The 24,916-nt window shown below is 40.5% G+C and overlaps 1 protein-coding gene across 1 annotated transcript in view; it reads right to left on the bottom strand.

Moving 5' to 3' along the window:
• The window catches only part of Atg1 (serine/threonine-protein kinase unc-51-like protein Atg1), a 162,516-nt gene that overhangs the window by 115,438 nt on the left and 22,162 nt on the right, over positions 1-24,916 (bottom strand). The window contains exon 2 of the mRNA XM_065237596.1: positions 3,152-3,325. Within this exon, the coding sequence (XP_065093668.1) occupies positions 3,152-3,325 (174 nt within the window). The remainder of the gene's footprint in view (positions 1-3,151; positions 3,326-24,916) is intronic.

The raw sequence follows: 24,916 nt of genomic DNA, 5'->3' as shown, positions 1-24,916 counted from the left end.
CGTCATCAACTTGCTCTACCATCGAGAACTACTTCGGAGTTCCGGCTGAGTGGCATTACTTTGCCACGGCACACGGCAAAGGCCCTATTGACGGTTTAGGAGGTACCTTGAAAAGATTGGCAACGGGAGCCAGTCTACAGGGTACAACGATACAAACGCCAAAAGAGTTATACGAATGGGCACTGTCAAATTGCAATTTGAATGTACAATTTGTGACATCGGAGCAATGCAATACGAATAAGCAGGATTTAGAAGCCCGATTTGCTCTAGCACGACCCATTCCTGGAATTCGAGGAATGCATTGTGCCACCCCTACCGGCGAAGATACTGTTCTTATGAAAACGATTTCTTGTTCAGAAACGGGTTCATGTTTCAAAGTAATTTCAAAAAAGCGTTCAAATTCACTACCCAAATCTAAGGCAAAACGGAAGAAGTAATTACTCATGCTACTCAATGTATTAGATGATATTTGTTCAATAAATGATAGCAATAAGTAGGATAGAAACACGGATGCTTTAACTTAGAATAAAATTTAGTTTTTGAATATTTCAAAAGCTTATTTAAAATAATCAGTAAATAAAGAAACACATAACGAATGGATCTGCCTAAAATACCATGTAATACGAAATACATTTCCGAACGCAAAAAAATAAAGTGTTGGAAATAAGAAAAATTATCAATCTAAATTTAAGTTTACAACGCTGGCAACACTGTCGAAACAAATCTGGTTTAATATTATCTGAGCATTTGATTGTATAAAATGAAAGAAGGATTAGATCCTCATCTAACTTACAGGTTTCATCGTTTCTATCAACTTTCAGGATTGTCCAACGTTTCATATTGAAGGGTTGTACAGTAATGGAACTTTTAAAAAACATTAAACATCCATATCTCCCAAACGAAAAAAGTTGTTTTTGGTGGTATGTAAAAATGTCAAACATTTTGGTGCTATCAAAATTAGAAAAAAGAGGGGGCAAGTTCACAAAACTGCATAAAAATTCTGAGAACGCCATTTTATTCTACGTTAAAAATCCTTTAAAATGAGTGCCCAATCCTGTCTGTAGCATAATTTGGTCCAGAGATATGTTCAAAAGAAAAATTGTGTTTCTTGAAGATCGGAAAAAAGTGGGGGCAGTCTCCAGAACCGGGGGACCCATCGACTCGGGTACAAAACGTTGGATTTTTTATTATTGGCCTAAAATAAGTCGTTCCACCAAGTTTGGTTCAAATCGGAGAGGGTCGATGCAATTCTTCAGTTTTTGGCGGTCACTTGACCGAATGGAATGACCCATATTGTATATTTCAAATCAAAATATTGTTTACGTTCATAGATTTTACAAAATCCTTTTCCCTTTGTCCTTGTCCTATTCCTTTCCCTCTTCTCTTTTCAGAAACGAGGAATAGCGCTATAGTTATAAGTCATAAAAGGTTAGGACAAGAGTTAGTGCTCATGCCCCAACCGTCAGAAGAAAATGGAGCATCACTTAACCTTTCTATCTTTGATGCTTCCAACGACCAACCAATCATATACATAAGTACCAAAAGCGGAACGTACGGTACGAGATGTCCACGTTTCGTCCATTTATTGGATTTCGATTTAAACAGGCCCGATGTTTTCTGAATCATCTTGCTCCTTAAATGCTGCACAGTAGGCCTGGCCGTTTTGATATGTGTGACGCATCTTCGATGTGAAACATATATCAAATAGACAAGAAAAATGATGTAGGTATATATATCATTTTCCAGGATGCTTTCAAGAACTGGCTGTGTTGGTGTTAGATTAGATTAGAAGAAATTATCCATGTCCCAGAACCTTTAAAAACAAAATTCAAGCATAAGAATTTGTGTTGTTACTGAAGATAAATCCCATTAAGAATCATTATTTTCAAATAGTAAAAGTACCTTAACTAACGAGGAAGAAAAAGTTGGTTGTGTAATAAAATATTTTAAAATTCCTTAGACGGTTTTCTGGCATACTTCAATATATTCTATTCCTAAACCTGTGCTGAATAAAGGAATATAAAAATTACCTAAGAATTCCAGGTTTTTCAAGAAAAATACAATTCCTTGAAGATTCTAGGTTTTTCCAGATAACAGGCACCCTGTAACACAAATAGACGCTATTATGGTTATTTTGCCTTGCCACTTCGAATTTTGATGGCACAAATCTCAGAAACTATAAAGGTTTCGTGCAGGGAATTGTAATCACATGTATGCTGCAGTGCATCGCTCACGTAATCTTTATATTTTCTGAGATTCGTGACATCAAAATCTCGACATGGCAAGGCAAAATAACCAAAATAGCGACCATTTGTGAATTCTATCACCTTTCACCTTAAAGTTTGTTGAAAGAGAAGTGGGATGGGTTACACATTTTCAATGGCGTCAGTAAACTGGGAGCACTTAGTACACGGAAAGAAAAAAAGTACCTAATTTTGAGTTCTTTTCACCCAGGTTGGCAGTTCAGAGCGTCAACTCAATTTAGAGTTCTAGCGCCTACTCAACATTGAGTTGTCATTCACTCGCATGTAAACAGGATTGCTTACTTTTAAGTTGTTTTCACTCAACGTCAAGTTCAAACTACTCAAAATTGAGTTTTACACGATGTACTCAATTTTAACTTGGCGCACGGAACTGTCGAGTTGGGTGAATAAAACTCAATGTTGGGTGGTTTCGCTCTTTTCATTTTTGACAACAACAAGAGAGCAAGTGAGAGGCATCAACTTAAAAGTAAGTTTAAAGAACTCACCCGTTGGGTAGTTTTGGTTCTCCGTGTAGGACTGGGACCCAGACAAAACGATCAGAAAAATTACCTTCCGGCGGACTATTTGATTCCCCCTTATTATTTCACTTTCCATTCTTGGCATGCAGAAATGCCGCCTGTCTGTCAGTTGAACATAATAATCCTGGCGGATGATGCTGATGAAAGTAAAGCACCGAATGCCAGCCAACGGAGAGAGGCTGGCAGGGAAGCTGACTGCCCACTTTTCCTGGCATCCCGTCATTTATAATCTCGTTCATCTCAGCAACAACAACAACAACACCATCAACGATAGAGCACACGGGGAGTCAGCAATAGGACAAAAACCTCTGTCTCTCCCCTTCATATATATGAGCACTTGTGTACGAATATGGAAGTGGCACTACTCACCTCCATCACCAGGTAAACGTTGTGGTCCTTCTCGGTGCAGGCCAGCAGTGTGACGACGTTTTCGTGATGCAGCGCACTCAGCTCTCGCAGAATCTTGATTTCCTTGCCGAGCAGACTCTGAGATTTGGCGAGGCTTTTCTTCGTGATACTTTTAATCGCAACGGGGAAAAGTTTCTGGAAAAGAGAAAAAAAAACGGGAGGAAAAGGATGAGTATATAATAAACTCACACTCGTAGCAGGTTCTGTTCATTCAAAACGGCTTTGTATTTCCGTATAATACGGAGTTCGTGTTACTCTTCTTTTGATCAAGGAAAATGTCCTTCTTTCTTTCTGCTAAAGAAGACGAGCGGTGGAAAGAAAAAAAAATCGATACCCATGGGACGCGAATGTCATTTGTTATTATTTTTTGTGACACACTAGCGCGGCGTTCACTTCCGGACGGTTATAGTTCATTTCCCCAGTTCCTGCCTGCCTTGCATGCTAAAGTTGTCGTGGAAAACATATTATTTTTTTTCTTCTTTGCAGTGCTTTTCCACCTCGAGAGCAAATCGTTTGGAAAATGTCAAAGGTTGAACAACGGTCAGGGATCCGGTCTTGGAATGGTGCTGTGACTGCAAAGCACCCCGCTATTTATAAAAAAAATACAGTTAAAAGGTTATTGGAGCGAATTTAAGGTTTCCTTTATTTTATTTGCTGAAAATTTACCGAAATGTTTACTCAATAAATATGAAAAATGGACGATTGCCTGAGTACAGCAGAACCAACATGGGTTTCTTTATTTACAAGGCTTTCAGCCATCGCACAGAGGAGTAACTGGAACAAAAACCTGGCCAAAATAAGAAAACAAGATTTTCTTGATTTTTCATGCTTCTATATTTTTTTTATATATTTCAATATATGCAGCATAAAGTGGCAACGGAATAAAAATGTTACATTTTGTTTACAAATTTTGAGACGTGTTCAAAAACTGAAGAAATTCGAAGCTTCTTGTTTTCCAAAAAGTAACCATGTAATAATTACGCCTACCAGATATAAACAATTTGAACAAGAGTTAAGTGTTATAATAAAATGGGTACTTTGGGATATTTTCTAACAAGTTATGAGATAAAAACCTTTAAATTTAAATAATGTCTTATTTTTTCAACAATATGAAAAAAATGTATTTTATATGCTTTTTTGTGCTGTTTCAGACTTGAAAAAGTTGTAGAATCTTGCGCGATCAGATCATATAATCTATGGACGAATGAAAGTTCACGCTATTATGAACACATTGGCATTAGAATCTCGTCCGGAGTCGTCCGGATTGGCGATTGCGAGCCATTTGAAAATGGCATGTTTTGCATCATTTCGTGGCAAAATTTTATCCCTTTATAAGGTCATACTTCATCTCACTGCGTCCTAGCAAGAAGTACGGTCGACTTGTTTTGCGCTCCGTTGTTTTGGAAGTTTTCTCGGTATTCGCTTGATATAAATTATCAGTTTTTTTCTCACTAAGTGAATCCTGGCATAGTTCCCGGTAAATTGATCGAAAAGTGAGTTTTTTTTAGTAGAAAGTGTCATTTTCGGAAAGAGTAATCCGTGCTATTGGAAATTCGCGAACCAATTTGGGCATCATCGTTGCGTGGTCACGCATACGCGCTTACGCATACCCGCGCACGTATCATCATCATCGAGTGTGAGCACCCGTTTCTACATCTACATCGTTCATCAATCATCGTGCGCCTGTGTGCGCTGAGTACCGAGCCTCGATCAAGTGCACCACAACGAAGGTCATCCACGCAGCGCGTCTCTTCCAGCCATCTGCGTAAACGCCTACACATATAACGCTCGGTGGTAGTAGTATAGAATTATCAGATAAGTTTTTGTTTTTTTTTTGTTTCTTTTCCTCCTCCATTAGTTAATTTTTCATTTTGTATTTCTGTGTTTGTAGTGTTTTCTGTGTATTGCGTCTGTGCGTTCAGTGGGAGAGCGTTTTGCGCTCCCACTAGTTGAACAAAATGGATGTTTTGTCAGAAGACGACATGGATGACCATTCATCTCAGAAAAATGATGATGTCATCCATGGTTCGTCGTCTCAGTCTGACAATGGGCAGGCTGAGAAAAGCTCCAGATTGCGGGCCTACCCGAATGACTCGACTGGCCCATGGGTTGTCTATTTTCAGCCCAAAAACAAACCCTTGAATGTTGTTCAGATATCTGATGATCTGACAAAGCGATTCTCTGCCGTGACCGAAATAACGAAGGTTAGGCACAACAAACTTCGTGTGACCGTCGCTAACCTGAAACAGGCCAATGAAATTGCTGTTTCCCAGTTTTTCACACTGGAATATAGGGTGTACATTCCAGCCTCTGATGTGGAGATCGAAGGCGTGGTCACTGAGGCGAGCCTGAACCCCGAGATACTGGAGAAGCAAGCGGTTGGCCGATTCAAGAACCCCTTGCTTCCTCCGGTAAAGATACTGGCCGTTCATAGAATGAAGTCAGTATCGCTCAGCGAGGGTAAAAAGAGTTTTACCCCCACAGACTCGTTTCGGGTGACCTTTTCTGGATCTGCCCTTCCTCAATACATCGAGCTGGGAAAACTTCGTCTTCCTGTGCGGTTGTTTGTACCTCGGGTCATGAACTGCCAGAATTGTAAGCGGTTGGGACATACGGCCTCCCACTGCGGCAACAAGGCACGCTGCTCCACATGCGGGGAGAAGCATGAGGATGGCGCTTGCGCAGCTACTGCACCAAAATGCGTGTACTGCAATGGAACTCCTCCTCATGCTCTCTCGTCGTGCCCGGCGTACAAACAGCTCGGGGACAAAATGAAACGCTCCCTTAAGGAACGTTCCAGGCGGTCTTTTGCAGAAATGCTTAAGACAGCCAAGCCATCGACCAACGAGACAAATCCCTTCGCTCTTTTGTCAGATGACGAGTCTGGCTCTGACTTGGCTGAGGAGGGAGTTTCTTTCAGTTTTCCGGAAGGTTCTGCCCGGAAACGAAAACGCATCCGTTCGCGGAAAGTTGCAGATCAAGAACTCCAAATCAGCTTGCCCAAATCAAGGAGTGGTGGAAAAAAGGAGACTTCTACTCCTCCTGGATTCCGCAGAACTGATTATACCCAGGATTTTCCACCTCTTCCGGGGACATCCAAAACCCCTGATGCCCCAATTTTAAGAACAGAAACCCCTTCTTCATCTGGGCTGTTCTCATTTGATGACATTTTGGACGGTATTCTCAAATACCTCAACATTTCTGATCCTCTGAAAAGCATTGTCCTCACATTGCTTCCGACTGTGAAATCCTTCTTGAAGCAATTGACTTCAAAATGGCCCCTTCTTGCAGCTATCATCTCCTTCGATGGATAATTTTCCAAACGAGGTCGGGGATTTGATCACTGTTCTACAGTGGAATTGTCGAAGTCTTATTCCGAAATTAGATTCGTTCAAGTATTTAGTCCATAACAATAATTGCGATGCATTTGCCCTCTGTGAAACATGGCTCTCTTCAGAAATTGATCTCCCTTTTTATGATTTTAACATTATTCGATTGGATCGTGAGGATTCACGTGGAGGAGGGGTACTTTTGGGGATCAAAAAGTGCCATTCCTTCTATAAAATGAATCTTCCCGAATTCCCCGGTATTGAAGTTGTCGCATGTCAGGCTACCATTAAAGGTAAGAGCCTTTGTATTGCTTCTGTATATATTGCTCCTAGAGTCTCTGTTAATCGCAAACAACTTTTCGACATATGTGCGGTACTTCCCGCTCCATGGTTGATCATGGGAGATTTTAACTCCCACGGTACAGGCTGGGGGGAGCTGTACGATGATAACCGTTCTACTTTGATTTATGATCTCTGCGACAACTTCAACATGACAATACTTAACAATGGAGAAGTAACACGTTTGGCTGGTCCATCCTCGAATGGTAGCAGATTAGACCTCACCTTTTGCTCTAATTCACTATCGTTGGATTGCACTTGGCATGTAATCCAGGATCCGCACGGTAGTGATCATCTGCCGATCAAAATTTCGATTGCCAGTGGGTTCAACTCGTCAGAATCCGTTAACGTCGCGTATGATCTAACCCGTAACATTGATTGGACTAAGTTCCAATCCGCGATAGACGATACAGTATCGTCAGTGGAAGAGCTTCCGTCGTTGGAGGAATATAATTTCCTCTCTAATCTCATCGTCGACAGCGCACTTCAAGCTCAAACACGACCGGTGCCGCGATCGTCTATTCGTAAGAAAACACCATCGCTCTGGTGGGATCAACAATGCACGGAGGTTTACCGTAAAAAGTCCGACGCGTTTAAACTTTTTCGGAAACGCGGAACACGCGAGCATTTCGACGCATACACATCTCTTGAACGCGAACTCAAGAGCCTCATCAAGGCCAAAAAACGGGGTTACTGGCGGCAGTTTGTAGACGGATTGTCGCGCGAAACGTCTATGAATACGCTTTGGAGTACGGCGCGAAGAATGCGTAACCGGTCTACTAACAACGAAAGCGAGGAATGCTCGGATCAATGGATTCTTAAATTCGCGCGAAAAGTGTGTCCGGATTCCGTGCCGTCGCAGTTGACTCCTCGCGAAACCGCGAATTCGGTAGACGAAATCAGTCAGCCTTTTTCAATGGTCGAACTTTCACTCGCTCTCCTTTCGTGTGGCAATTCTGCCCCGGGATCTGATAGAATCAAGTTCAACTTGCTGAAAAACCTCCCAGACGTCGCTAAGAGGCGCATGTTGAACTTGTACAATCAGTTTTTGGAGCTCAATATTGTTCCCGACGATTGGAGACGAGTAAGGGTGATAGCCATTAAAAAGCCTGATAAACCCGCGTCGGATCACAATTCGTATCGGCCCATCGCGATGCTGTCGTGTATTCGGAAATTGATGGAGAAAATGATCCTTTTTCGCCTCGACAAATGGGTTGAGACGAACCACCTTCTTTCAGATACTCAATTTGGTTTCCGTAGGGGTAAGGGAACGAACGACTGTCTCGCGTTGCTTTCCTCGGAAATTCAGTTAGCTTTTGCTAAGAAAGAGCAAATGGCTTCTGTGTTCTTGGATATCAAGGGGGCTTTTGATTCAGTATCCGTTGAAGTTCTTTCAGAGAAACTCCACGCTTGTGGATTGTCTCCATTAATGAATAATTTTTTGTACAATTTGCTGTCTCATGGAAACTCTACAGCTTTTCGATTTAGCTACATGGGTCTCCCCCAAGGCTCATGTTTAAGCCCCCTTTTGTACAATTTCTACGTTAGAGAAATTGATGTCTGTCTTAGTGACAATTGCACGTTGAGACAACTTGCAGATGACGGCGTAGTGTCTATCACAGGGCCAAAAGAGGTTGACCTGCAAGGACCCTTACAGGATACCTTGGACAATTTGTCTACTTGGGCTATTCAGCTAGGTATCGAATTCTCCACGGAGAAAACTGAGTTGGTCGTTTTTTCTAGGAAGCATAGCCCAGCACAACCGAAGCTTCAACTTTTGGGTAAACCGATCACTCATTCCATGTCCTTTAAATATCTTGGGGTCTGGTTCGATTCCAAATGCACCTGGAGATCCCACATTGAGTATCTGAGACGAAAATGCCAACTAAGGATCAATTTCCTTCGATCAATTACCGGAACGTGGTGGGGAGCCCATCCACAAGATCTTCTGACGTTGTACCGGACAACGATTTTATCGGTTTTAGAGTACGGTAGTTTTTGCTTCCAGTCGGCAGCTAAAACGCACATCATCAAGCTGGAACGGATCCAGTATCGTTGTCTTCGTATCGCGTTAGGATGCATGCACTCGACTCATACGATGAGTCTAGAAGTGCTGGCGGGCATGTTGCCACTATCCGTCCGTTTTTCAGAGTTATCTCTGAGGCTCCTCACCCTTTGCGAAGTAATGAACCCACTGGTGATCGAAAATTTTGAGAAGCTTCTGGAGCTAAATCCTCAAACATGTTTTATGACTTTGTACTACCTATATTTAACACAGGATGTCAGCCCTTCAAGAAATATTCCCAATCGTGTAATATTCTCCGATTTCGGCAATTCAGTGAATTTTGATTTATCTATGACGCAGGAGATCCGCGGAATTCCAGAGCATCATCGTTCTATGATTGCTCCGTCATTATACGCTGCAAAGTTTGGCCATGTTGATTCTGCAAGAACGTTTTTCACAGATGGATCTCTAATAGAGGAGTCCGCTGGTTTTGGTGTATTTAATGAATTTCATAGCGCCTCTCGAAAACTTGAAGCTCCTTGTTCTGTGTATGTGGCTGAACTGGCAGCAATTCACTACACTTTGGAAACTATTGCTTCACTTCTTTCAGACCACTACTTTATTTTTACGGATAGTCTCAGTTCTGTCGAGGCTATCCGTTCCATTAGGCCGGTAAAGCACTTCTCGTATTTTCTCTTGAAAATACGAGAACTGCTTAGTACTTTATCCGTGCGCTCTTTCATCATCACCTTCGCGTGGGTCCCTTCGCATTGCTCAATTTTGGGCAATGAGAAGGCGGATTCACTTGCGAAGGTGGGCGCTATGGAAGGCGACATTTATGATCGACAAATCGCCTATAGTGAATTTTTCTCTATTTATCGTCAGCAGTCGCTCGTTAGCTGGCAACATCAATGGAGTGAAGGGAGCTTGGGACGATGGCTACATTCAATTATCCCTAAGGTGTCGAAGTTTGCATGGTTCAAAGGGTTGGACTTGAGTCGAGACTTCATACGCGTGATGTCTCGTCTCATGTCCAATCACTATTGTCTAAACGCTCACTTGTTCCGTGTGGGGTTGGGAGACAGCAATCTCTGTGAATGTGGACAAGGTTACCAGGACGCTGATCACATCCTTTGGTCTTGTGCGGATTATCGTGGAGTCAGATCACATTTTTATGATTCCCTTCGGGCTCGAGGTAGACAACCTAATGTTCCAGTTCGGGATATTTTGGCTAGACGCGATCTGGAGTTTATGAAACTCATATATGTTTACTTTAAGGATATTAACCTTAGATTGTAAGTTTGATTAACCTTGTGTTTAGTTTGTATTTTGTACGTGTGGGTTTTTTTTTCAATGTTTGTTTTCAAGGTGAATAGAAATAATTTCATGCTTTAGGATTAATTAAATAGTTGTATCGTAAACCACATTTCAAACCTCCTTCTTCCCTTTTCCCATCCAAAAAATTGTAAATCTCCACTAACCTCGAGACAACCGCGAGTACTCGGTCCAGTTCCTTTAACTTTAAATTTAAGACAGTAATAATGTATAACGCAAAGAATAACTCGGCTCTGTAAAGTTTATTCGATTGAGCCTGTACAAATAAAGTAATTATAAAAAAAAAAAAAATAAGGTCATACTTCTAGAAAACTTCCGTAGCACAACGGTTTTCTGCAGATACCTATGACAAACTTACCGAGTTATACTTCTGTCCTTCTTTAATCTATTACATCAATTGTGGTACTAGATTAAAATTACACTTCAGTAAACTACTCCCGGTTTGATACCCATGGCCAGCATCATTTTACTAATGTTGCTAAGTTTTTAAATCTAGTACCTCAATTGATGTACTAGCTTAAAGGAGTGTAACGTTAGAAAAACCATGTTAATTTTTTATAATTTAAGGTTAGAGTAAGGTTTCTTTGCCTTGTAATTCAATGTTTATCACAGACCGTTTACCCCATAAAGTATTTCACTTTTCATGTAGAAACTGTAAATTTTGAAAATTAGCGAGTGCCATTTGGTTGTAATACTCTCTCATACACACACACACACACACACACATTTACCCATTCGATTTTACATACAAATAGGTCCGTTCAAGCTAAACTAGCAGAGCGTCATAGAGATTTTCATGTCCGGTTGTATTGGTGCGATATGTGAGAGTATGTTAGTGAATATCCGAGGAAAATACATAACAAATCGATGTCAAACTCATTTTGACCGATCTACTTTCATACATTTTTTAGGTTAGCCAGAGGAAAATAATAAACAACTTTACACGGCGTTGCTCCCGCTAGTGTGCGTGCGTTAAACGTCACTAATCTCTATAGCTGGCGATAACGAATGAAAATAAAGCAGAATCTGTGCACGGTAACCGCAAACTACTCAATATTCAATACAAAGATTCTAACTAATCGAACGTAAGAAATCGCAATTAAAACTTTCGTTATTTTTATTATTTTTTTATTTCAGGGCAATGATTCTTGGCTAATTTCTTTACTTTTTTTTGTTAAATAATCCTTATATTAAGCAGAAGAATAAAAAAATCCTACTTTCAAAACCCATTACTTATTTTATTCGTATGGATGATGAAAGGCCAGATATGCACTTCTAAGTAGATGGTTTTTAAAATTTAAAGTTAACAGAAGTCCAAAAACCTATTATTATTAAATATTTTAATATATATTAGCAGAAAATTGCTCAAAACCAGTGAATATAATTTTGGCCAGGTTTTTGTTCCAGTTACTCCTCTGTGCATCGGCTGCTTCGCCCATATGGGTCGATGTGTACACTCAAAAAATTACACACGTCTTCATCATGTGTCTCACACTTAATTAAGCACTTATTGTGATACACATCCATTTCATGTGTGAAACTTATGCTGTGAACTATGCCTCAACACTATTGGTTCGAATTGTCACTTGGAGTCCATGTGCCTCACATGGTGATATCAATAGCTTTGCACATCATAGTTCAGTGTCGTACAATATTCTACTTTACCGACTCCAAAATTGAATCGACAAATATATAAACAAAGCTGCTAGAGGACATGCCTTTTTTAATGGGTCTGATTTGGGAATATTGATCCTGGACTGTTGGGGTGTGCTGCTGCCGAAGTCTCCGTTCGATCTCACTGGGCCACGGTTGTTCTCATATATGAGGCTGGTTGATAAGGATGAAGTCACAACTCATGATTTCGATGTTTACCTTGCAGAACAAGTAATTCACATCGCATTGAAATGCAAAACACTTCAAATCCATCTGTTTTGAACAATAGTGTGATTAAATGTGCAATACAATTAAATTGATAGAGAAGATTATCAATATTTCAAAGTTTCAAACACTAGAAATCAACGTGTAGAACACATTGAACCATGGTGAAATACACTTAAAATAAATGTGATTGTGCATATGAAAAATCAAGTATTTAAACACTTCGATCAGACGTGTGGACTTTTTTGAGTGTAAGCTGTTATAAGAGGTTATAAGTAGGTTGATCACAAGTTAAACATGGTACATATGTGCGATTATTATTCGATTAATCGAACTAATTGATTATTTCGAGCTAGCGATTTGAGCGAATTCAAGCCAGAGCTTTAAATGGTTAATCAAAATCACTAATCATGAAACTGTAGATGGATCTTATTTGAATGCCTCATTTTTTCACACCAAATCAATGTTTGATGTTTTAGCCTTATTCAATTAGTATCTCATAAACACCTTTGTAAATTTTAGCTAGTTCTGGACTTAAAAGCTATAATACTTCAAGACATTTTCATGAATTTGCAGTCAAATTCCATGCACAGCTTTAAGGGCTCGTGAAATATTATAATAATTTCTATGGACCTCATTCCAAGGGAGTTCTGGAGAAAAAAATCTTTCAGATAGTAGTTCTGAGGGATTTTAGATTTCATGTGAAGCCTGATAGTTTTGAGTAGAATTTCAAGAAACCCAGGATTTTTTTTATTGGGTATCAAGCTGGAGCTGCGTGAAAGCTTAGTTTTCAAGACTTGACCCATTTGAATAAATTTTGCTTCTATCTTTGACAATACAGCAGAAGGACTAGCGTATGTTGGACACGTCGCAAGCCATTAATATACATAATAAATAACAGGGGCCCTAATACACTTTCCTGGGGCACTCCAAGGTTATTCCCCACGGGACTGGAAACAGAATCATTAAAAACAGTCCGTTGAGTTCTGTCAGACAAATAGCTTTCAAACCATTTATATGCAGCAGGGTTTTTGATCTAATCTCCGTCCTACTAAGGACATCCCGCACTTTACCACGCGTTTTGGAAAGCGTTTGAACAAAACATGGAATGTTTTCATCAAAGATAACTTTTATATTTATCCACCTTTCCATAGGTACCGTTGGATTTGATAAAGAGTCAAACAATGTTGAGATATTATTAAAAATCTAACACTGCTTCTTGCTTCTAAATTCGTCCTACGCGTTTCAATTCCGTCCAAACGCATTGAAACGCCATTAGATTTTCTTCGTCCTACGGATAAATGGAGAAAAAGGGGATGCGCTAGGAGCGCTTCTTTTGTTTTGAGAACAATGAGCGTAAATATGCATACAATGCGCTCTAATAGGATTTATGTCGTAGCTAATGAACTAAAGCATCGGAACAAACGTATTATTGTTTTGTGCATGGTGAAATCATTGATATTATTGATGATTTCTGCTCGATAGAACGGAAATGGGCGATTACGACGAAGTAGCGCTCTTCCCTACTCGTAATTTCAAAGCGCTTGATTGATCTTAACAATAAGGGCCTAGAAATTGTTTCGAAAGCGCGTTTAAGATCCAAAAAAAAAACAGCAACAATCGTATCTTTACACTCCAAGTCATTTTTCCACTTCGCTAATACAAAATTCAACGCGGTTTAACAAGAATGACAGGAGACAATTGAAGATTTTCAACAAGTCATACGACGGCTCTATCTTCATTGTTGCTGCCAGCACTGCCTCGCGGTGTAACCGCAACCGAACGACATCACCGCTTCAACTGGCGAACGGTGTTACCAAGACTTAAACCGTCAAACGTAAAAGTTGACGGACAATGACGTGGCCGATGAGAGGTTGTCTGTAGAAAATCCTAGAGGTGAAAAGAAAGTTAGAAGTAAAGTAAAGTGATTGTAATTATCATTAAATTAGGCCTTAAAACTATGTTTTTTCAGTTCTTACAGCTAAAGTTGTACTTAAACTATCTTACCCTAAACTATAACAGATAGTTATCACAGTTAGAAGATCCCAGCCGTAAGTTTATATGAAATACTATTAGAAACTATGTATAACCTGAAATTTATCGCAGATTGCTTCACATACGAGGATTTCGGTTAGGCATTAATATCCCATACGCTCAAACCGAATAATTGGAAGTAGTATTATAACTAAATGAATTAAATGCTAACCTAAGCTAATAAATATTGCAGTTAAAGCTGTATTCGCACCCATAAAATCGAGTTTGCGAGCTGCTAATTAAAATGGTTGAGAGCCCTATTGTTCCCGGAACATTCATGTTTTTTCATATACAGGGTATTTGATGAACCCATGAAACATAGGGTTGAAAATGACTGCTAAGTAAGTTATTCAACATTCTATGTTTTGACTCATAGTCAACTTTGGTTAGCTTTCAATTTCAATGTGTTTTCTGATTAACATTGGGGAAATGGCTCTAATGTTGCTCTATAGATCTAAGATTGGGCCCATCGCTAAAAATCTGCTACTTATCAATTTTATCTAGATTAGTCGATTGCTGAATTTATGTATGAACCCAAATTAGGGGCATTTAGGCTGACATTACATCTATTTCCCCTACCTAATGAAAGATTGAAGTCTTATACATCAAAGCTCCTTTGAGAGGAACTCGATTAAAGTTAGTTCTGATACATCAAAATTGAAAAGTATGTTGAAAGTATAAAAAAAAAACTGGTCAAATTGCGTACATTTTGGTGTTTTTAAGTTGCAAACTGTCATTACTGTTTATTTATTTGTTCTACAAAGCATGCTCCATGCAGTTCCCATGCACTTTGTGTCTTTGGTAATAATCTTGTAGGTTTTATGGTTTCTTCGTAATTATTGATTCAAAACACACATGAAAACTTGCGACGTTTTCTTAAAAGGCTGTTGCAGTCCAATACGCGCACGGAAATTGGCTAGAATATTAGTGTAAATGTTGTGATACAATCTTAACTTTCAATTACCGGACATCATCTGCGCCGAAAGAAAATATCAGTGCGGAAATGTTTCACGGTATTGATTATAGAGCACTGCACGCAAAACCTAACCTCAATTTTTGCCATGACAGTAAAAGAGACGCTGCATTTCTATAACGCCTAGCTAGACTATCAGCAAGAAACAAAAATAAAAAAGCAGGACGCTTAGAAGAAAAGGCTGGCTGTGGAACTTCTCGTCGTTGCTTTGCTCATCACTTTCAACGTAACTAACGTCGATTTTCTAGTTAAACGAAACCTCATTATGGCTTTCAATCCCCTTTCACGAACACTCAATCACCGCTCTTTCAATTTGTTTAAAATGCGTTATGTCCCGTTTTCGTTAATTTTTTTTAGATAAATATGTGGATGGAAGATAAATTAAACATATTACGTGTAATCTTCAAGTGTTTTCACGTGAGAAATGCTTTAAATATGTAATTTCATTTTCCGTCATATACGTCATGATGTGTGTGTGTTGATGTGTTTCATGAAAGAGAAAACTATCAAAGTCGAGCGCTCTTTCGCTCATCCGTTTCACCGAAGCTTGAAAGGAAGACCAATGGAGCGACGGGAGAAAGAGAGACAAGCGATTTAACATTTCAGTGCCAACATTTCAAAGGGGCGTAATTGCTTTTGTAAACAATGGCTTTAGTTATCGATTTCTCGCAAATAAAAGTCCATCCCTCCAAATTAACAATGCTAGCTGGTAAAGGAAACATTCATCTACCTGCTTGTGTCATTTAATATTCATGAGTAAGTTTTAATTCACGAGAAATCGACGGCTAAAGTCATTGTTTACAAATACAATTACGCCCCTTTGAAATGTTGACACTGATTTGTTTGTGCACGCCGACTGAGGTTCTAGAACGCTGCGAAGCTGTTCGACTTTAACAGAAAAAGAAAGCCAGCAGTCTCTTCGTCGCATCGATTTGGTCGATTAAAGCTGATATTGTGACGCCCTGGTGGTTATAAGTCGATATCTCTTTTATTTCAGCGCACACATCATCACTCTTTGCTCGACTGTTGAGCTGTTCAGTCCGTATTTTCGCTCGAGTTCTCGTTTCGATTTTGATTCGTTTTGTACAGTCGCGTTGCGCCGTGGATGTGTCGCAACCCTCGCGTTCTGGCAAGTTTACTTGAACTTGCAAACACGAAACAAATGGTGCGATGAACCGACGTTCCAACCACAACTCCAGCTTCCGTGAACAGTTGTTCTTAGTGCACTTCACGAAGGGATCCATCTGTCTTGCGGCTCTCAGATCCAAAATCCGGGACCTGTTTCAGGTCATCATCAGTTGGGCGCATTACAAACCCCAACATCGTGATGTTACGCAGTGTATGAACTGCCTCTCCTACGGTCATGGCACCAAAAACTGCCATATGAAGACAAACTGCGGCAAGTGTGCTGGAACTCACTCAACTGCGTCCTGTGAGCAAGATGATGACATCGAGCCAACGTGTGTCAACTGCGAAACCGCCAAGCCTCTAATCGCGGATGTCCCAAGCGAGTGAAGTTCATGAATATCCGTTGGAAGGTTACAATCAACAATCAGCCCGGTCGCCTTCGTAATCATCGTTCGCCTCCTGCACTCACGGAAGTCCTGTACCCAGCTCTCCAGCCCCATCGACATGTTCCGAACCTATCCCCGCTTTCGCTCAACACCCAACAAACTAATCCTGCGAGTATACAAATGGTTCCCAACAGTCGGACAGTTCAACATTGTCTCGTTGCTGCTGCGGCCCAGCCAATTCCAGGTTCCTCCACCGCCTCTGGTTTATCATACGCTAGTGCTGTCTCAGGTGAGCCTGTCGACAATTCTTCGTTTACCTCGGAGGAACTTGAGACGCTCGTGGCCTAGGTCATCATCATCATGCACACCTAAAAGACTCGATTTGACCAGCTACATTCTGCCTCGTCCCTTGTCACTAATATGGTCCGAGAAGCCATCAAGATCGTAAATTGGAATGCTTGCTCCTTGAAGAGCAAAAACATCGAGTTTGTTGACTTTCTCAACGAACGGCACATCGACATAGCCGTCATCATCGAGACTCACTTGAAACCCGAGCTGAACGTCTTCCTTCCCGACTTTAAGCTCGAGGCATGACCGGAGGAGAGGGAGTGGCCATCGCTGCTAGACACCACATCAGCTGCCGGCTACTACCAAGCTTCCAGCTGAAAACTATCGAAGCCATCGGAGTTGAGGTGAGCACATCGCTTGGTCCACTCACCATCATCGCGGTCTACTACCCCAAGCAAACCAACATTAGGGACGGCTCGGCCACAGACCTCCGAAGAGACATCATCAAGCTAACACGACGGCGGCAAAATTAACCCCAGTTGAAAAGGCCAATGCTCTTGGCCAACATTTTGTGATTTCACATAATCTTGGCCAAACCATGGTGAGTCTGCCGTACTGGAGGCAATACCTAGAGTCACTGACACCCCCGTAGTAGTGCATGATGATAGTAGAATATCGGCTGATGAGGTGATAGCAGCTATTAGAAGCACTAAAAACATGAAGGCCGCGGGTATGGATGGTGTAGTCAACCTCGAGTTGAAAAACTTGAGTATTGACTTCTTCAACCATCTTACCGTTATATTCAACAAATGTTTGGAGCTTGGCTACTTCCCTGCCTGCTGGAAGTTAGCCAAAGTGATTCCAATACGCAAACCTGGAAAAGATCCGACCATTACCATCAGCCTCTTGTCCTTCATCTCAAAGCTATTCGAAAAGTTGATACTCAGCCGGTTGCTCCAACGAAAATAACATCTTACTCAAGGAGCAATTCGGGTTTAGGAAAGGTCATTCAACGATCCACCAACTTAGTAGAGTTATTAACATCATCAGGCGGAACAAGTCCGTTTCAAAAACATCTGCTATGGCATTGTTGGATGTTGAGAAGACGTGATGGCCTAGTTTACAAGCTGCATAGATACAACTTTCCGATCTACCTCGTGAAGATCATCAAAAACTACTTGTCGGGCAGATCATTCCAGGTCTACTTGAACAATGTCCTCTCTAATACGTTCAACGTTGATGCAGGGGTCCCTAAAGATAGCCTGCTTGGGCCTATCCTATTCAACATTTTCACGTCAGACGTTCCTTCCCTGCCGGGTGGTGGTATCCTGTCAATGTTCGCATATGACACCTCCATCATCTATAAGGGTCGAGTGATCTGTGCTCTGGCGAGTAAACTACAATCATTCTGTTTCCACACTCGAATTCACCTCGGCTTGGTCCACCTACTAACGTCAAGGTCCATCTTGATAGCAGTCCCATTGAATGGTCGAGAGAAGTAGTCTACCTTGGTCTGCGCCCTCGATAGCAAATTGCTATTCCGATCCCATGTGGACAAGACATCCACCAAGTGTAACATCTTGATCAGGTCGCTCTACCCTCTGATAAACATGAAGTCCACTGTCCCTCAAAAACAAGCTTGCTGTCCACAAGCAGATCATTCTGCCGGTTATTGAGTATGGTATGCCAATCTGGCAGAGTTGTGCTAAGTGCCACCACCTAAAGCTTCAGAGGATCCAAAACAAGATCATCAGAACGATCCTTAACAGTCCACCGCGAACTCGTAATTCTGAGATTCACCACCTGCCCGGTCTTCAAGCACTCGAGGGGCGAAAGACGCCCACGCTGGAAAGGTTCAGAGTAGCCTGTCTACGATTAAACCACCAGATCATTCGTGATTTGGCAACCTAGTTTAAGTAGTTAGGTAGGTTCCTGTGCTCAAGTAGGTAGGTTATCAATTTTTTTTTTAAATTCAAACGAATACAAGCCCTTAAACAGAGAATACTGAAAATTAGCGCTAAACGCAATCATCACATTAGAATAACCAATTGGGTTCTTTAAGGGTATTGAGGTAAATGCATATTCGTAATCTGCATTAGAAATGGAATCCAAACCCAAAATGTCATCAATTTTGGTACACTGGAACTATTTTAAATAAGAATGATTACATTTGCAAAAATCAACTTATTAGCGCCCCTCGGTGTCACTTTGTATGGGAGCGAGCTGTCAGTTTAGTGTCAAACAGTGATGTTATTATTTTGTTTTAAATATTGATTTAAAAATCGAGATGAAAGTGTGTGGGTTCGAAAAAAATATCGCTGTGCTCAGAAAACAAAGCTCTTTCAGATGATACATAAAAACCGATATATTTTTCAAAATTAAAGAACCCAATTAGTCGCAGTTTTGATCGTCACGTTGCATGAAATAAAAGCGTTGCATGGAACATGAAATGTTTCTCAGTTAGGGAAGAAATCAAAAATTCGGTTGTTTTTCTTTTAAAAGGTGCGTGGATTCGGAAAAACATTAAAACACAACGTAGGGCCTGGTAACCGCTCGACGGAACATATGGATAGAACAAAGATGAAGAGCCAAAGGCTAACCAATTGAAATGTTAAACCAAATGTGGAAACATAAAAAAAAACCAGCAAATAAACGTTAATTTTACTACTACTATTTCAGTGCACTCGCAGATCAGCTGCGGTGCTATTTAGATGGAGAAGTGCACAGCTCTGCATGTTGCTGTGAAGAGGCTAGAACGTTTGTACTGCAATTATTTAACGAAACTTATGTCCTGGAGGATTTCAAGCAGCTGGCTTTCTATTCTACTATGGCCAAAAATGCTACAGCTGAGTATTTCAGATCGAAGAAGGCAGCGAAATTTCCCAAAAAAATACCATATTTGGCAACCATTTTGTACGTGTGGCCGAAAGATGAAATCTTTCATCACTACAGGCACAATCAACAAAGAGTTTTACCAGAAAGAGTGCCTGCAGAAGCGGTTGCTACCCTTTATCAAAAGCCACTAAGAAAACCCTTCGGTCTGGCCCGATTTGGCATCATGCCATTATGCTAAAACTGTGATGGAGTGGTACGAAGCAAATCAAGTGAATATTGTACCAAAAACCGCAAAACCGACAAATTGTCCAGAGTTACGTCAAATCTAATAAATGGAGTTAGGCGCAAAATTCGAAAATTGTATGCAAATACCGAATAACAATGTTTTGACTTCTTGAATTATTAAATCATATCCCATGAATTTGAAATAGAAAACTACGATTGAAACATAAAGCGAAATTTATGTTTTACCGAAGACAACACATCAAGAAGACAGGCAACTTTTCAATTTCCTCATACAACCGGTATGAGACAGGTACACTCGCGTCATCTGCCGCTCAAAAGTAAATGCTCCATATAGATTTGAATAGCAAAGGTTCCATCCTCAGAAGAAAGGTTTGTGTATTTGCTCATTTTTCTATGCGTTGCTTCCACCTTCGGTTGATTGCAGCGCTACTGTGTCTGTCACTTGGATTCAGGCAAAGTTGCCAGTCTTCTTGATATGTTGTCTTCGGTTTTCTTAAGTTTTGATGTGTCCGGATTATCGTGGATACAGACCTTACTCATCTCTGAGTTCATGCACTTTATGTGATTTATGAGTAAGCTAAACTCAAATTCGGGTCGTTCTCATTCGCCGTGTACGCCGTGTTTTCGAATAGCAAGTCGATCGATTTTGATTTCTGAAAACAACACGAATGAAAGAAAGAGACCTACTGCGTCAGGATGTGTTATGATTACCTGAAGTTTGTAAAAAAACGATACGCTGTGTGTAACGAAGAATTGCGCATTTATCGCCAAAGTAGACACCTGCTCTAAAAAATAAATCCTCAGAAATTGTTTCGCTCAGCCCAGCAAAATTGAAAATTGATCACCTTGAATGTAACCAAGTGCTACATTTTACAAAAGAATATCATATTGGCAAACTAGTGGTGCCACCTTTGGAAATTATTAATTTTTATTTTCTCCAGTATGACCGACATTTTTTTATAGACTATTCTACTTTGGCGTGAAATGCGCTATATTATTTTGTATCACAAAATTACATTACAAACCTTATCATTCAAATATTTAAACCCAAAAGCTCTTAACACAGACAAGCCTCACAACAACACTGACCTACTGGCGATAACAATCTGCAACGGAAGCCAACTTGGATTGACCCAGATTTTGCCAGGATTCACAGGCAAATCACCTCATTCAGGGCTCCATCCAAGCCACAACCCGTGCAAACCTGTACCAACGTGTGCAGTATGCATGATTCACCTTGATGCACCCCATTACGTTATTACGTTTCAAACTCTCTTTTTCTCTTTTGCACGTAACTGTTCTCCTGTTTACGTTGCAGGCAAGAATACGACGGCATCGAAATTGGGTAAACACATTTTGCAAACTGATAAGCTTTTGCACGGAATCAAACCACTCTCAACACACAACACACCACCAGAGGGCGGTTCAGGAAGGTTCGAGGAAATGACATTCCCCCCACCAGAAGCAGAACAGCGTCACCTGGATGACGATGATGATTTCGACTTTGATTCAATCGTAGGTAGGTTGGTACCAAGGTGCACCAAGTGGGAAGGATGATGGAAAGGCTATCGATTTGCTGTTTACCGGCATAACATTTTATCGCAGCTGATGTAGAAAGAACCGAGTCTACTCGCACAAACAAATTCATAAAATCACGGATATAGAAGAGGAACGTTATAAAGCTTCTTAAATTCGGATAGGTTGTTGTTTTCCTTTACCACTTACGATTAATTATTTTAATGAGTTCAACATTTGTTGGCGGGCCTCCCTTAGCTCAGTCGGTAAAGGCGCAGCTACAATGCAAGACCATGCTGGAGGTGGCTCGGTTCGATCCCCGGTCCAGTCTAGGAATTTTTCGGGTTGGAAAATTTTTCGACTTCCCTGGGCATATAGAAGTATGATTGGACTTGCCACACAGTTATACCAATGCAAAAATGGAATAGGCATCGAAAGCTCTCAATTAATAACTGTGGAAGTGCATCTAGAACACTAAGTTGAGAGCAAGCAATAAGCTAATATGAGATAAGCAATAAGCTTGAAATGCGAAAAAGAAGAAGAAGAAGAAGAAGAAGAAGAAGAAGAACATTTGTCGGCGCGATACTTGCTTTATTGGAAGCCGAGAAGTCCTCTGTGCTTCCATGAACATCACAAGAAGGGTTGACGAGGGCAGGTAATACGATCTTCTGCTCAGTAAGCAAAAACGGTCACCAATAGGCTACCGAGCCCCGTAATTACAAATAAACCACTGCGACCCATGATCGCGCAAGGCTGGCCACATGAAGCTATTCAAAGGAAATGACGTCATCTATGTTTTCGAACGCGGATTAAGCCCATATTTTGCATTATTTGTGCGATGATTGTTTATGGCACATAAATTTCGATTTCGGAATTGCCGAGTAGGTGCATAGAAATTTAATTTTTATAAAAGTTCTGATGAGGCAATGCTCTGCGAAACGATATCGTTTACAAACGAAACCAATGCATATTCATGACGCTCTTTTAATGTTTGTATAAGCATGCAGTAAGCTTCATATGATGGAAGAGGGAATAATAGAAATTGAGATGAGCGTATAATAGAAATTGAGTTTTGTACTGATTCTAATCTTCCTTCGCGCGTGATTGAAAAAAGAGACCATACAATGCTGCAATATTCCCGTATTGACCTCTCATAGGCAATATATAGTGTTTTAATTGTGTGTGGGTCCTGAAAGTTATAGAAAAAGAGCTTTATAAAGCCTAGCATGTCAGTTGCTCTGTGAATAATTGTGTTGTAATGATCTATGAAAGTTAGACTCCAAGTCTAAGATAATCTAACTCTTTCTATTTTTTCTACATTTTGAATCTTAAAGCTATTGAAATGTTTGATGTTGTTCTTTTCGTGCTAAATTATATTAAGATGCATTTTTTTTTACATTCTATTCTAGTAGACTTCTTTTTACACCATACGTAAAATATGTATGTATCATTCCGGAATATATTGATGTCTTCTTCATTTCTTATTTCTAAAAAGAGCTTCATGTCGTCGACATAGATTAGAACTTTTAGTTTTTTGAGAATGAAAGACATGTTGTTTACGTATAGAATAATAAGAAGAGGTCTCAAATGAGAGCCTTAGGGGACGCCTGAAGTGACTTGAATTGAGCTCGAGTTTTTTCCGTTGAATTTAATTATTTACTGTCGGTTTTTTTCCTCTGTTCGGGACCTAACACCACTGCGACCAGTAATTTGATCTATTGTAGTATATCTCGTGTCCTTAGTTTAGTGTATTTCGTATTACTCCATCACTATTTAGAAATGATGAAGTAGTCGATTTTTTTACAGTTGTCATTCTTGCATTTATCGCAAGGATCCGACTCTTATTGAAAGGTTCCGCTATTTATACCCTTCGGGGTGTTGAAACACCCTTCAAAGGCACTCCCCTTTGTCAGTCAAATTTGGATTCCTTAGCAACAAAATGAAGGAATGACACCGATAATGACCATGCATCAGAACCCTAAAGGTTAACCTCTTCAAACTAGGGAACAACGAATAGAAGATTAGGAATTACAATGACTAACTAACTCATTTTTTTCCTTGTTACCGTAACATTGGTATTAGAATCGATTTTCACACGTCTTGCCGTCTGTGACCGATAGCCATCCACACAAGCTATCTCACCTGTATAAAACATTCCCAACCGATAGAACTCGGCTCGATCTGGCTCGAAAATTTGATTACGACATCGTAGAATCAAATTGAATATTTGAATTTTGTTGGATATGAGTAGATCCTACTCTAATTTGGGTTGTTTCGAAATAGCTTGCACCCGTGCATAAACTGAACAATTCGCATATCCTCGCTAAGCATCTAAAGCGGACGTTACACATGGCTGGATATTCACAATAATCGTATTCAAGTTCAATTTCTTCAATATTTCAAGATTGACAAAATTAATGACAGTTTAACTTTATGCCATCAATATTTTTAACATTTCCCTAATTTTTGTATGAATATATTGATAAGTGTAACTAGCGCTTTGAATCTTGGTCTATACATCATCTTCGTTCTTACAATCGCTATCAGAACTGGAAATACACGAACAAAACTAATGAGACATTAGCTTGTTCAGCGACGCCGGTGGTGTAGTGGTAGGCGTGATTACCTCTCACCCCGGCAGGCCTGGGTCCAATCCCAGTCGGCGCCGCCGGGATGTTCTGAGGCATAACATCTTCGATTCAAATAGCTGGAACGTCTATACATGGCTACAGGGACACTTGCCTTACCAACCAGACTAAGGCCTTCATGTCTCCACTTTACTCGATCCATGGCCACATGTCGCCAGCTTTGTAGTCTTCGAAGGGTCCGCAGGTCACCTTCAACTTGGTCGATCCACCTTGCCCGCTGCGCGCCTCTTCTTTTTTTCCTGTTGCTTTCGAGAACCATTTTCACTTACGACGTGCCAGCCCACCGTAGTCGCCCAATTTTTGCAGTGTGAACGATGGATGACTCTCCTAGAAGCTGATGCAATTCTTGGTAGATTCGCCTTCTCACGTTCCATCATCCATCTACACTTCACCGTACTCAGTTGGTACGCAACACCTTCCGTTCGAAAACAATGAGTGCAATGTAGGCACGATTCCCTGCCGTAATGCATCTTTAGATTTCTCTGCCGGTATCATTTTTGACTATCACCAGTGAGCCAACATACACGAACTCACACGAACTTGACCACCTCAATTTCGACACCGTCAACCTAAACTAGAGATGGGAGCCCAAGTAACAATTTGATGCTTAACAAGTGTTGTTCAATCGATTTTAGTTCAGCCTTAGTTTGAATAATTGTTGTACATAGACCACGTTAACCTTTGTTCAGCTTTTAAACATCTAAATCTGGTGATTTTAATCAGCCGAAAGCTTAACAGTTATATAAATTATAAGCTTTTTACGGCATTAAATAACAGTCTTTTCCAA

Source organism: Ochlerotatus camptorhynchus, unplaced genomic scaffold (assembly GCF_037179485.1).
Source record: "Ochlerotatus camptorhynchus isolate MF236.1 unplaced genomic scaffold, CSIRO-AGI_Acam_v1.1 ptg000633l, whole genome shotgun sequence".
Taxonomy (NCBI): Eukaryota; Metazoa; Arthropoda; class Insecta; order Diptera; family Culicidae; genus Ochlerotatus; species Ochlerotatus camptorhynchus.
The sequence above is the reverse complement of the archived record's forward strand: the minus strand, read 5'-3'. Positions and strand labels throughout refer to the sequence as shown.